At 46.6% G+C, this 13,769-nt stretch overlaps 1 protein-coding gene across 1 annotated transcript in view; it reads left to right on the top strand.

Annotated features, from left to right (window-relative positions):
• Positions 1 to 13,769, top strand: part of LOC108874713 (titin-like) — a 203,254-nt gene that overhangs the window by 145,910 nt on the left and 43,575 nt on the right. The window contains 28 exon segments of the mRNA XM_051073998.1: positions 77 to 265; positions 267 to 765; positions 878 to 1,142; positions 1,301 to 1,627; positions 1,752 to 2,036; positions 2,160 to 2,459; positions 2,560 to 2,862; positions 2,979 to 3,254; positions 3,376 to 3,675; positions 3,772 to 4,074; positions 4,386 to 4,685; positions 4,776 to 5,063; positions 5,157 to 5,459; positions 5,707 to 6,009; positions 6,146 to 6,451; positions 7,024 to 7,311; positions 7,699 to 7,989; positions 8,191 to 8,478; positions 8,575 to 9,162; positions 9,630 to 9,661; positions 9,663 to 9,735; positions 9,825 to 10,022; positions 10,126 to 10,422; positions 10,567 to 11,154; positions 11,325 to 11,627; positions 11,761 to 12,149; positions 12,151 to 12,537; positions 12,539 to 13,768. Of these exon segments, the coding sequence (XP_050929955.1) occupies positions 77 to 265; positions 267 to 765; positions 878 to 1,142; positions 1,301 to 1,627; positions 1,752 to 2,036; positions 2,160 to 2,459; positions 2,560 to 2,862; positions 2,979 to 3,254; positions 3,376 to 3,675; positions 3,772 to 4,074; positions 4,386 to 4,685; positions 4,776 to 5,063; positions 5,157 to 5,459; positions 5,707 to 6,009; positions 6,146 to 6,451; positions 7,024 to 7,311; positions 7,699 to 7,989; positions 8,191 to 8,478; positions 8,575 to 9,162; positions 9,630 to 9,661; positions 9,663 to 9,735; positions 9,825 to 10,022; positions 10,126 to 10,422; positions 10,567 to 11,154; positions 11,325 to 11,627; positions 11,761 to 12,149; positions 12,151 to 12,537; positions 12,539 to 13,768 (9,499 nt within the window).

Consider the following 13,769-nt stretch of genomic DNA (forward strand, 5'->3'; position numbering starts at 1 on the left):
CAGGGCGCCTCCTGCAGTGTTGTCCAATGTAATGTAAATTACTTTATGATTCAAATTATAATCATTTCTCATTCAGAGTGCAGACCGTCAATGAAGGAGGTGAAAGTGCCTGGGTGAAACTTGCTGATATTGTGGTGAGAGAGGAAATCCAGAAGCCTGTCATTGACCTGAAACTAGCCGGAACTCTGACAGTGAAGGCTGGAGAGTCAGTCAGGATGGAGGCTGGCCTGAGAGGAAAACCCCAGCCTGAGGTCAAGTGGACGAAAAGACAAGGCTGTCGGAGACAACCCCAGAATCAGCTATGAGACTGGACCAGACTACTCCAAGTTCCTTATGACAAAGTCCAGACGCAGTGACACCGGAAAGTATATTATCACTGCCACCAACTCTGCTGGAACCTTCACAGCATATGCCAACGTCAACGTCCTGGATGTCCCCGGGCCAGTCAGGAACCTCAGGATTACTGGCATCGGAGCTGACAAGTGCAGGGTGGTGTGGGATGCTCCAGAGGATGATGGAGGTTGTGAGGTGGACAGCTACATCCTGGAGAAATGCGAGACCAGGAGGATGGTCTGGTCCACATACTCAGCCTCTGTGGTCACACCATACTGCAACGTCACTCGTCTAGTGGAAGGCAACGAGTACATCTTCAGAGTAAGAGCTGAGAACAAGATGGGAACTGGTCCCGCCATGGAGAGCAAGCCTGTCACTGTCAAGACTCAGTTCAATAAACCTGGTCCCCCTGATGCCCCAGAGGTCACCAAGGTAAGTAAAAGACTGTTGGACTGTTTTACAGGTATATGTGTATGTATGTATGACCTAGCTATAAAAACAGATTTCTGCCATTGATCACAATGTTAATATTTTTGTGGTACAGGTTAGTAAAGATGAGATGACAGTGGTCTGGGCTCCTCCGGAGAACGATGGAGGAAAGTCAATCACTGGTTACATCCTGGAGAGGAAAGAGAAGAGGGCAGTGCGCTGGGTACCATGCACCAAGAGCCCCATCTCTGAGAGACGCATGAAAGTCACAAACCTGATTCCCAACCACGAGTACCAGTTCAGGGTGAAGGCTGAGAACGAGGTTGGTCTGGGAGAGCCCAGCAAACCCTGCAGACCCGTTGCAGCCAAAGATCCCATTGGTGAGTTTAGAGTTGCTGCTCATTTTATGCCTTTAAAAATGTTATTCAGATTTGTACTCAAGCCAGAGAACATGGAATGTACTGGAAACCTAAGTTGTAAGTGATGTAGATGATTAGTTTTACCCCTATGAGCTCTGTTTTTCTGTCTCCACCTGCAGAGCCTCCTGGGCCCCCTGCGTACCTGAAGGTGGCTGACAGCACCAAGACCTCTATCACGCTGTCCTGGTCCAAACCTGTGTATGATGGTGGTGCCCCCATAATTGGCTACAGCTTGGACTTGAGGCTGAAGAGTGAGGCAGACCCTGAGAAGCCCACAGAGGGCTGGAAGAGAATTGACACCCATGGCCCGTTGGTACTCACAGAGTTCACCATTGGCCAGCTGGATGAGAAGCAGGAGTACGAGTTCAAGGTGTCTGCCCAAAACCAGGTGGGCTGGGGACGCCACGCCTACTTGAAGGAGGCCGTCTCCCCCAAGGAGATCTTGGGTAAGAATGAATGGTTAACAAAGCCAGCAGCTGCTATGCCCAAATAAATCCACTGCATTATATGACATGGTGAGTCTTAATAACACCAGAATGATCTCAAAACCAATGTGTTTCCTTGCAACAGAGGCTCCAGAGATCGAGCTGGACGCCAGTCTGAGAAAAGGCCTGGCTGTCAGGGCCGGCTGCCCAATCAGGCTTTTCGCTGTGATCCGAGGAAGGCCAGCCCCCAAGGTTACTTGGAAGCGCCTTGGTGTGGACAATGTGGTCCGCCGAGGCCACGTGGACCAGGTTGACACCATGTCCTTCTTGGTCATCCCTGAGAGCACCAGAGAGGATTCTGGCAAATACTCACTGACTCTGTCCAATTCAGCTGGAGAGAAAGCTGTGTTCGTCCGTGTCAAAGTGCTTGGTAAGAAACAGACAAATAATGATAAACTTAATTTTTTCAGCTTTGTCTTTTTAAAAAAAAGATACAAAATTTTTTCGCTAGCAGACAAACAAAGAAAGTGATTCTAATATTCATCCTCTGCAGACACTCCTGGGCCTGTTGGCGGCCTAGAGGCAACTGACATCACCAAGACAACAGCTCAGTTGTCCTGGTTGCCACCAGAAAATGACGGTGGCAGTCCCATCCTCAACTACATTGTGGAGAAACGGGAGGTGGACAGGAAGACCTGGACCAAATGCACAGAGGATCAGAAGAAGACCAGCTTCAAGGTGACCAACATGACACCCGGCATCGAGTACTACTTCAGAGTCATGGCCTGCAACAAATATGGCATCGGAGTTCCTCAAGACTCGCCCAAATCCTACCTGGCTGTTGATCCCATCAGTGAGTATCATCACAGATCACGCATAAGGTTTAGTATGTCACCATCCTGTGTTTTCCTTTGTGTTTGCATCTCCTAACACCTGCTGTGTGTTACATCAAGGTGAGCCAGACCCTCCGAAGAAGATGGATGTGTTGGAGATCACCAAGAACAGCGCCACACTTGGTTGGTTGAAGCCACTCAGAGATGGAGGAGCCAAGATCAACGGTTATGTGGTAGACTACCAGGAGGAGGGTGCACCTGAAGACAAATGGACACCTTACTCTGTGGTCAAAGACCTGACCATTGTGGTGGTTGGTCTTAAGGAAGGAAAGAAGTACAAGTTCAGAGTGGCAGCCAGGAACTCAGTGGGAGTCAGCCTGGCCCGAGAGGCAGAGGGAGTGTTTGAGGTCAAGGAGCAGCTCAGTGAGTAGACAGATCTAAACTCTCCCAGACTCACAGACTAATGGAGCCAGAAAAATAAATGTGTAAGTTCAAAGTATTTAATTATATTTAACTTTTTGTGTCTCATCTTCCTCCAGTGGCGCCTAAGATCATCATGCCCGACATTGTGACAGTCAGAGCTGGATCCAAGATGGTAATTGAGGCCATCGTGGCAGGTAAACCTGCTCCCTTCTGCAAGTGGAAGCAGGGCAACGAGGACGTGCTGACCTCTGACCGACTGTCTGTTGTAAAGACGCTGACAACCTGCACACTAATGGTCAAGAATGCGACAAGAAAGGACAGCGGCTACTACAGTCTGTCTGCTGAGAACAGCACTGGCAAGATCAACCAGATCCTCAGAGTCATCGTCATGGGTCAGTTTGAACAGCAGACACTGTTGAAGCTGCTGGTTCTCAACTGAAATGTGAATGATGAATAACAGATCGATTAGGTGTCTATTATTGTCCTTTAGTGACTCATCATCTGTCTCTGCAGACATTCCTGGACCCCCTGAAGCTCCTCTAGAGATCACTGAACAGGATATTGATGCCTGTACACTGCTGTGGAACTCACCACAAGAGGATGGCGGCAGCAACATCACCAACTACATTGTGGAGAAATGTGACGTCAGCCAGGGCGACTGGGTCACAGTGTCCCCATCCTGCACTAAAACCAGCTTCAGAATGACCAAACTGACACCCGGCAAAGAGTATGGCTTCCGAGTCCGTGCTGAGAACAGGCTCGGCATCTCTGAGCCAATCTATTCTGAGAGGATGATCGCCAAATATCCATTTGGTGAGTCTGAACCCAAACTTTACTTTGTTGGCTCCATTACTTATAAACAGTAGTGCAGCTATGACACAATGCACTAACTACTGTTTTTCGTTATAGATCCTCCCAGTGAGCCTAGAAATCTGCAGATCAACAAGGTCAACAAGGACTTTGTCATCCTGTCATGGGAGCGTCCCAGCAGTGATGGCGGCAGCCCAATCACTGGATACTGCATTGAAAAGAAGGAGAGGAACAGCCTTCTGTGGGTGCAGGCCAATGAATCTGTGGTCAAAGCCACCCAGTACACATGCACCAACCTGATCGAGGGCCTGGAGTACACATTTAGGGTGTCGGCACTCAACCTGGCTGGACAAGGCAAACCTTGCAAACAGACTGACTTCATCACAGCCAGGACCGCTGTTGGTACGGAAATCTTGTCATGAATTCAACATATGTTTTTTTTTAATGAAAGAAAGTTAAACAGTGAAACACAAAATTCTAAATTCAATTTCCAAAGGGAGTATTACTTAAAAACTAAGTATGGGCATCATTTCTAGTCTGGGTACAATGACATTCTTCAGTTGCAATCTTCACTTAAGTTAGCTTTTCGATGGTCCATGCGAGGCCATGTTACTGCTTGACAAACACCAACCAGGTTCACATTCTTTTTCACTTGTTCTTCCGTGTTCAGACAGCATAACTGAGTCTACAACCCTTTGCCTCTTTCCATCCAGACCCACCAGGCAAACCCGAACCCATGGATGTGACTAAGAGCTCTGTGTCACTGGTCTGGAGCCGCCCAAAGCATGATGGTGGTAGCAAGCTGATTGGCTACTATGTGGAATACACAAAGCTTCCAGAAGATAAGTGGACTCGCTGCAATGCTAACTGCATGAACATTCAGACGGAGAGCTATGTGGTGACCGGCCTGGAGGAGGGCCAACAGTACCATTTCAGAGTCATCGCCAAGACGGCCATCAACATCAGCCTGCCATCAGAGCTGTCTGACCCCATCCCTGTCATCGCAGAGAACGGTACAACTCCACAAAGCAAGGAAAACTATGACTGACAAATTAAATTATTGACAAATACTAATGATTCTTCTCTCTTCTCCTCCTGAGCAGTTCCTCCTCGTGTGGAGCTGGGTATCAACATGAAGAACCTGATTGTGGTGAAAGCCGGAGAGAACATCTTCCTGGATGCTGAGGTGTTCGGCAAGCCATTGCCCAAGGTGAGCTGGAAGAGAAATGGAGTGCCACTGACTCTTGCCGAGGGCATGAAGATGACCCAAAAGAAACATCTCCACCTGCTGGAGCTCTACTCTGTCACCAGAAAAGAGACTGGAGACTACACTATCACTGCAGAGAATATCAATGGCAGCAAGTACGCCACCATTAAGGTCAAGGTGCTTGGTAAGTTATATATTATTTTATTGTAGTGTTTTAAGCAAATATATTATGTGTTCAGATAAACAAATAAATAACCTCCCTCTGTTTCACCTGCAGACAAACCTGGTCCTCCAGCCTCTGTGAAAATCAGTAAAGTCTTTGCTGACCGTGTTAAGATGCGCTGGGAGCCCCCAGTTGCAGACGGTGGCTCTGAGATCACCAACTACATCATCGAGAAGCGTGAGACCAGCAGAGCCAACTGGGCACTGGTCACCTCCAACATCCATGGGCACATTACCGACTGCTCAGTGGAGAAACTCATTGAAGGACACGAGTACCAGTTCAGAGTCAGTGCTGAGAACCAGTACGGTGTGGGAGACCCCATCATGACTGACGCCGTCATGGTCAAGAATCCATATGGTACGTTCAGACCAGTGCAGTTTCTTTTATTGCCACTGGATACGAACTCTAAAATTAAATCCTCTAACGTATGTTTAAAGGATTTGATCAATGACTTTATTTGTTATCACACACTTGTCATGTCATGTCAGTCATTTATTGACTTTGTTTTTAATAATTTATTTTTGTATTAGTCCCTTCTAACTTACTATGTTGATCAGTATTTGACTGATGACACTAATGGGATTTTATAATTTTTTTCTCTCAGATGTTCCTGGTCCATGTGAGCCCCCAGTCATCACCAACATTACCAAGGACTCCATGACAGTCAGCTGGAAGGCTCCAGCTAACGATGGCAAGGCTCCCATTCTGGGCTACATGGTGGAGAAACGTGAGGCCACTGAACTCACCTGGGCTAAGGTCAACCGCAGGCCAGTCATCGACAGGACCATTAAGGCCGCTCAGCTGACAGAGGGCTCTGAGTATGAGTTCAGAGTCATTGCCATGAACAAGGCTGGTCTTGGCAAACCTAGTGATGCATCCAATGCTGCACTGGCTGTCGATCCCGTCTGTAAGTTTATGCTTTGAAAAACACTGTGATGAAACAAAATGCTTGAAATAGGCAGGACTGATATTAACAATTATTTCTAATCTATCAAATTTTTCTCCATATAAATAATAACAAATGTAACATGACTATTTTCCAGATCCTCCTGGCCCACCTGCCTTCCCCAAGGTGGTGGATTCCACCAAGAGTTCCATCAGCCTTAGCTGGACCAAACCTGCGTATGACGGTGGCTGTGAGATCATTGGATACCTGGTGGAATGCAAGCGTGCGGATGCTGAGGATTGGATGAAGTGCAACGTCCCCAAAAAGCTCCAGGCCACCAAATTCCTGGTGACAGGCCTGATGGACAACACAGAATACCAGTTCAGAGTCACCGCTGTCAATAAGATTGGCTACAGCGAGCCCAGCGAAGTCCCTGGAAACCACATGCCTAAGGACATCCTAAGTACGTTCCCCAACTTTTATTGTACCACTTCATTTTTAAAAAGAATCTCTAAGCATTAAGTCATATGAATCAAGTATTTGATAAAATTCATATAGGAGTAGCAGACATGGGCTAATTAAGACAACTTAGCTATGTAGTATGGCTAACATTTGAGAGCTAGTGTCACCCACAATGCTATGGCCCCACACCACATATTTGTCCTCACAGTATCACAGTCATCAGTTTAAATTATGCCTGTTGATTGTAATAAAATAATATAGAACCTAGGGCAGGAATGTGTGGTAGCTGTTTCCTAATTTAGCCAACTTAGCAGTACCACTTGAGCCCACATGAGCTTCTTCAGTAAAAATAATGATTTTCTAGATATAACTGAACGCAGACACCTTCAGTACGGTAACCCTTTCAAAGTACATTAATTTCTTTATATTTAATTACTTCATTGTGTATCACCACTCATTTCAGGCAACTAATCATCTTTGTACTAATTATCTTTGACTGAATAAATAATGTGGAAGTAACATAGGTTAACAGTAAAATTGAGATTAATAAGTGCTTTTCTGTCTCTCCTCCAGTTGCTCCTGAAGCTGAGCTGGATGCTGACCTAAGAAAGGGTTTAGTCCTTCGAGCTGGTGTCACCATGAGACTCTACGTCCCACTAAGAGGACGCCCAGCACCGAAAGTGACATGGACAAAGGTGAATGCTAACCTGAAAGAGAGACAGGGTGTGCTGATCAAGACAACAGACTGGGACACCTTCATGATGATCGAGGGTGTTAACAGATATGATGCCGGCAAATATGTCCTGACGCTGGAGAACAACAGTGGCTCCAAGAGCTACACCATTGTGGTCAAGGTCCATGGTAAGAATGTCAGACATAAGAAACATAATGGAGAAAATGAATATGTTCCATGGAGAGTATACACTCTCCATTTAGCATCAGTTTGGTTTGTTACAGCCGGAAAAAAAACTAAATATCTAAGTTAAATTTAGTTGAAAAGTCTTTTTTTCTGTGAATATAGTTCAGTGAAGGTCAGGTTCTTTTATGAGCCCGCAATGATTTAAAAGACAGCTGGAATTTTTTTTTTTTTTAATTATGTTTCTGCTGAGGCAGCATTAAGGTAAAAGTTAAAAGTTAGTATTAGAATAGAATAATTTTTAAGCAATGTAGCTGTGAAGTTAGAAAATTGTTTTAAATTATGCAGTGCACCCATGTACCCATAAGATAACTGCTTCTCCTCCCCTTCAGACTCTCCCGGACCACCTCTGAACATGATCATAAAGGAGACCTCCAGAAGCCATGCGTGGATCTCCTGGGAACCCCCGCTGATCGATGGTGGCAGCCCAGTCAAGAGCTACATTGTAGAGAAGCGTCTGGCTGAGAGGAAGGCCTGGACCTGTGTGTCGGCGGAGTGCCCCAAGACCTCCTTCAGGATCACCAACCTGGAGGCGGGACAGGCCTACTGCTTCAGAGTGTTAGCTGAAAACGCATATGGTATCGGAGAGGGCTGTGAAACTGCCGGCAGTGTCCGAGCCTCAGGTAGTTACAGGTCTTTGTTGTTAAACTGAATCTAACAGTAATGGTTGAGATCAGTGGCCAAGACCAAGATATAGCAAGTCAAGCAAAGCTACATGTTATATTTAAATCTGAGAGGAAGGAACTTGTCCTAAGTCCTACAGCCTTCATCCAATATAAACACATTATGTGCTCAACATTAACCCTGCTCTCCTCCCTCCTCAGAGCAACCTGGTCCAGTGACAGATTTCAGAGCTCAGAAGACCACCAAGGACTCCATCACTCTGGGCTGGAAGAAGCCCATCAGCGATGGCGGAAGCCATGTTACTGCTTACATCCTGGAGCAGAGTGAAGGCGAGGAGAAGTGGAAGCAGATCATGAAGGGCAAGAACACCTCACACGTCATTGGCGAACTGACTGAGGGCAAAGAGTACTTGTTCAGAGTCAAGGCACTCAATGAGTCCGGTGAGGGACCACCCACTGACCTCACTGTTGTCGCCAAGGACCAATTTGGTAAGAAATCAGCCACCGTGCCAGATGCTGTTGGTTATAAATGGTTGTTTAGCTAGAACATAATGTGTCCAACTACTAAATTCCCTTGTATTTCAGTGCTACCTGATTGCAACTTGAGCAGTCTGCATGACGGCTGCTATGTTGTGAAGGAGGGAAGCACCACACGTATCAACATCCCCATCATCGGAGTACCCTACCCCTCTGCCACATGGAAGAAGGGTGATGTGGCACTTGGAGACACTGGCCGGATGTGCGTGGAGGCATCTCAAGGCATCACCACCTTGCTGATCAGAGACTGCCAGAGGGGAGATGCGGACACCTACACCATCACTGTCAGGAACAGCGCTGGCTCCAAGGACTGCAAGTTCCAGCTGAAGGTGGTCGGCAAGCCTGGCATCTGCACTGGACCCATTAAGTTTGACGAGATCACTGCTGATGGCATCACCCTGGAGTGGGGACCGCCCAAAGATGATGGCGGCGCAGAGGTCTCGAACTACATTGTTGAGAAGAGGAGGACAACAGACAATAAGTGGGCCACAGTGGCTTCAGCCATCCAGAAGACTACCATGAGGGTGATCAGGCTCCATGATGGAATCGAATACATCTTCAGAGTCTTCGCTGAGAACAAGTATGGAGTTGGAGAGTATCTCAGGTCTGACCCTGTCATCGCCCAGCATCCATTCAGTGAGTATCTTCACGCTTAAGTAATAGTAGTTAATTGGTTAATTACATTTTTGCCAGAGGCAGTCGTGTTTTTATCTGTTGTGGTCACAGAGACCTTGATATTTACTATCATTGTCATTGGGTCAACTCTTGAGTCTCAGTTGTTCCTTGAATGAAGCCACGAAAATCAGTTTGTTGGATGAAGTTACTTCAAATGAATTCAACTTTTCTGAAAAAATAAATAAATTAACATATTGAGACGCATATATTGTATAAACTTGGTAGAAATTCACTTTTCGTGTTAAAGAGACAGAAGTTTTAATGCAGATTACAAAAATGAATACTGTTGCATGTGTAAGAACATAACAGTTACTGTGCTTCATGAAGACAATCTAAGGCACTTTTACAACTCACTGTGATTTGTTAGATGGATTTTCATTTCTTACCTTCTTTCCTAATCCTTCTACCCCTGCGTCTTTCTCCTCCAGATGTACCTGAGGCGCCTGCTCCTCCAGAAATTCATGAGCATCCGACATGAATTGGCCCTCTTGACTTGGGCTGATCCAAAGGACACTGGTGGCTCCCCAATTACTGGTAACAGACGCAGATATCAGTTTATAGTTTAGCATGAGTAAATAGCAAACAGTAATCATTGTGACTAAATGATTTTGTGTTCTCTGTAGGATATCATGTGGAGTTTAAGGAGAGAAACAGCCTAATGTGGAAACGGGCCAGTAAGACTCCTCTCAGAGTGAAGGAGTGCAGAGTCACTGGCCTGATAGAGGGACTAGAGTATGAGTTCAGGGTGATGGCCATGAACGTGGCCGGCCTAGGAAAGGCAAGCAAGGTCACTGAGGCTGTGGTTGCCCTGGATCCTATCGGTGAGTTAACTGCTTTTTTTTTCTTGATGTGAAGAAACTAATTCTTAGCAGCATTTCTGGTGTTTTCTGTATGTTTTGATGCATTGACTTTGTGTACTGTTAGATCCTCCTGGCAAACCTGAGGTCATTAACGTCACCAGGAGCACAGTCACTCTGATTTGGACTGCTCCCAAATATGACGGTGGCTACAAGCTGACTGGCTACATGGTGGAGAAGCTAGAGGCTGGTGGCAAGGCCTGGACGAAGGCCAATCATGTCAACATCCAGGGCTGTGCCTTCACTGTCACTGATCTGACAGAGGGATCTCAGTATCAATTCAGGATCAGGGCCAAGAATGCTGCTGGGGCTGTCAGTGTTCCTTCAGAGTCTACTGACCTTCTGACTTGCAAGGATGAGTATGGTAAGCTGAGCAGGAAACTAATTAAGGTAGTTTGGCAGTTAATATGCGTTGGTCACTGCAGGTCTTAAAAAGTCATATTGAAAAGAATTTGAATTTGAAGTCTGTAGATAATTATAATGCAACTCTTTTCCATCCTCTCTGCAGAGCCCCCATCCATCACCATTGATCCAGACATGAAGGACGGTGTGTCAGTCAGGGCAGGAGATACTATTGTGATCTCCGCCTCCAAGATTGTGGGCAAACCTCCTCCCAATGCTGTCTGGTCCAAGGGAGGCCGTGAGTTCAAGACCTCTGACATTGTCACCATTACCAGCACCCCCACCTCCTCTACTCTGTCCATCAAGTATGCAAGCCGGAAGAACACAGGTGAATACACGATTACAGCCAGCAATCCCTTTGGCATTAAGGAAGAACACGTCAAAGTGAAGGTCCTGGACGTGCCTGGACCTCCAGGTCCCATTGAAGCCAGTAACATTTCAGCTGAGAAGTGTACTCTGACCTGGCTTCCACCGGAGGAGGATGGAGGCTGCTCCATCAAGTCCTACATCCTCGAGAAGAGAGAGACCAGCCGCCTGCAGTGGACCAAACTAGCTGAAAATGTCATGGACTGCAGATGTGTAGCCAGCAAACTGATCAAGGGCAATGAGTACATCTTCAGAGTGTCTGCTGTGAACCAGTATGGCACTGGAGACTCAAGCCAGTCTGGTCCAGTCAAAATGGTTGACAGTTTTGGTAAGTTTATATGATTTCTGTTTGACTATAATTATATTAAATTATATATATGTATAATATTTTAAAGATACTGTCAAATGAAAATAATAAAATTGCAAATTTCCATGAAAATCCTTTTAGAATTCATTGTGTAACTGACCAAAATGTTCTTGCATATTTTGTTTACCCAGGCCCACCAGGCCCACCCTCGACACCAGAGATTGACAATGTCAGTAGGAATGCTGTCACCATTTCGTGGAAGAGACCAGTGCAGGATGGCGGAAGTGACATCAGAGGATATTGTGTAGAGAGGAAAGAGAGGAAAGGAATGAGATGGGTGAGAGCCTGTAAGAGGACAATTCCTGACCTGCGCTTTAAGGTGCAAGGCCTGAGTGAGGGAGTAGAGTATGAGTTTAGAGTCACTGCTGAGAACAAGGCTGGATTTGGGGAGCCAAGTGAGCCATCACGCCCTGTGATGACCAAAGACATTGTGTGTAAGTACAATGGATTTCTTACTTAATTCAAAATTCCATTTTAATACAAGAAAGTTGAATGTGTAGAAACTAATTGTGAAAAGGCCCCCAAGAACTTCTTAAGACTCCTTTCTTTTTTTTCCCTGTTTATTAGATCCACCCGGACCTCCATCCAATCCCAGAATTTCAGACACCACAAAAACCACAGCCACATTTGCCTGGGGTCGACCCCACTATGATGGTGGTCTGGAAGTAGAAGGATATATTGTGGAGTACAAAAAGGAGGGACATGATGACTGGGAGACAGAGACACAGTACCCACTGAGAGCTACTGAATATGTTATTGGTAAACTTCAGAAGGGTGGCAAGTATCACTTCAGAGTCAGCGCTGTAAACTCTGAGGGAGTTGGTGAGCCTGCAGAGGTTGAGAAAGTGACTGAACTCGTGGACCAGGAAACACTGCCTGACTTTGAGCTGGATGCCGAACTCAGGAAAACCCTGGTGGTCAGGTGCCGTGCTTCAATCCGTATGTTTGTTCCCATTCAAAGGCCGCCCTGTTCCTGAAGTGACTTGGAGCAAAGACGATACCAACCTTAAAACACGTGCACACATTGACACCACAGAGTCTTACACACTACTAGTTATTCCTGACTGCACCAGATACGATGCTGGAAAGTACAACCTGTGTCTGGAGAATGTTGCTGGAAAGAAGACAGGCTTTGTTAATGTGAAAGTTCTGGACACTCCAGGACCACCAGTCAACCTCAAACCTAGAGAGATAACTAAGAACAGCATCACCCTCCACTGGGAAATCCCCATAATAGATGGTGGTTCAAAGATTCATAACTACATTATCGAGAAGAGAGAGGCTACCAAGAAGGCTTACACAGTGCTTAGCACCACATGGCAGAAGTGTTCCTTCAAAATTCCTAGACCTTGAGGAGGGAGCTTACTATTACTTCCGCGTGTCTGCTGAGAATGACCTGGGCGTAGGTGAACCTGCTGAAACCCCTGAGCCAATCAGGGTGTCCCAAGCCCCGTCTGCACCAGAGAACTTGTATGTCACAGATGTGAGTGCTGACAGTGCCAGCCTTGCGTGGGCCAAGCCCCTGCATGATGGTGGCAGCCTGATCACTGGATATGTCATTGAGGCCCAGAAGAAGGACACTGACCAGTGGGTCCATGTGACCACCATCAAGGCTCTGGACTACACTGTCACAGATCTGATTGAAGGTGCAGAGTATACCTTCCGAATAATGGCTGTCAATGCATCAGGTAGGAGTGACCCCCGTGAGAGCAGACCCGCTATTATCAAAGAGCAGACTGCCGCTCCTTCCTTTGACCTGCGTGGAGTCTACCAGAAGACGGTCATTGCCAAGGCAGGGGACCGTGTGAAGGTGGAGATTCCAGTGCTTGGCAAACCTAGGCCTGTGGTTTCCTGGAAGAAGGGAGACACAGTGCTCAAGGAGACACAAAGAATCAACACTGAAACCACACCAAGGTCAACCATCCTCAACATCAATGAGATCAAGAGGACGGATGGAGGCCAGTACTCCATGACAGGAAAGAACATGCTAGGTACAGTTACTGAGACAATCACAGTCCTAGTCCATGACATTCCAGGTCCTCCCACTGGTCCCATCAAGCTGGAAGAGGTCTCGTGTGACTATGTTCTTATGTCCTGGGAAGCACCAGAGAATGATGGAGGTGTTCCCATCAACAACTATATTGTTGAGATGCGGGAGACTACGGGTACTTCATGGGTGGAGTTGGCAGCTACAGTTATCCGCACCACATTCAAGGCAGCTCGACTCAACACTGGAACCCAGTATCAGTTCCGTGTCAAAGCCCAGAACAGATATGGCATCGGACCATGCATTATCTCTGAACCGGTGGTGGCTGCCTATCCATTTGATGTGCCAAACCAGCCAGGCACTCCTGTGGTCACATCTTTCAACAAGGATGCTATGACTTTGAGTTGGAATGAACCATCCTCTGATGGAGGCAGTGCTATCCTGGGTTACCACGTGGACAGAAAAGAGAAAAACAGCATTCTGTGGCAGAGGATTAGCAAAGCTCTCGTTGTCGGAAATATCTTCAAATCAACAGGCCTTGTTGATGGAATCGCATATGAACACCGTGTTACAGCTGAAAACATGGCCT

This window comes from Lates calcarifer, linkage group LG1 (genome assembly GCF_001640805.2).
Source record: "Lates calcarifer isolate ASB-BC8 linkage group LG1, TLL_Latcal_v3, whole genome shotgun sequence".
Taxonomy (NCBI): domain Eukaryota; kingdom Metazoa; phylum Chordata; class Actinopteri; family Centropomidae; genus Lates; species Lates calcarifer.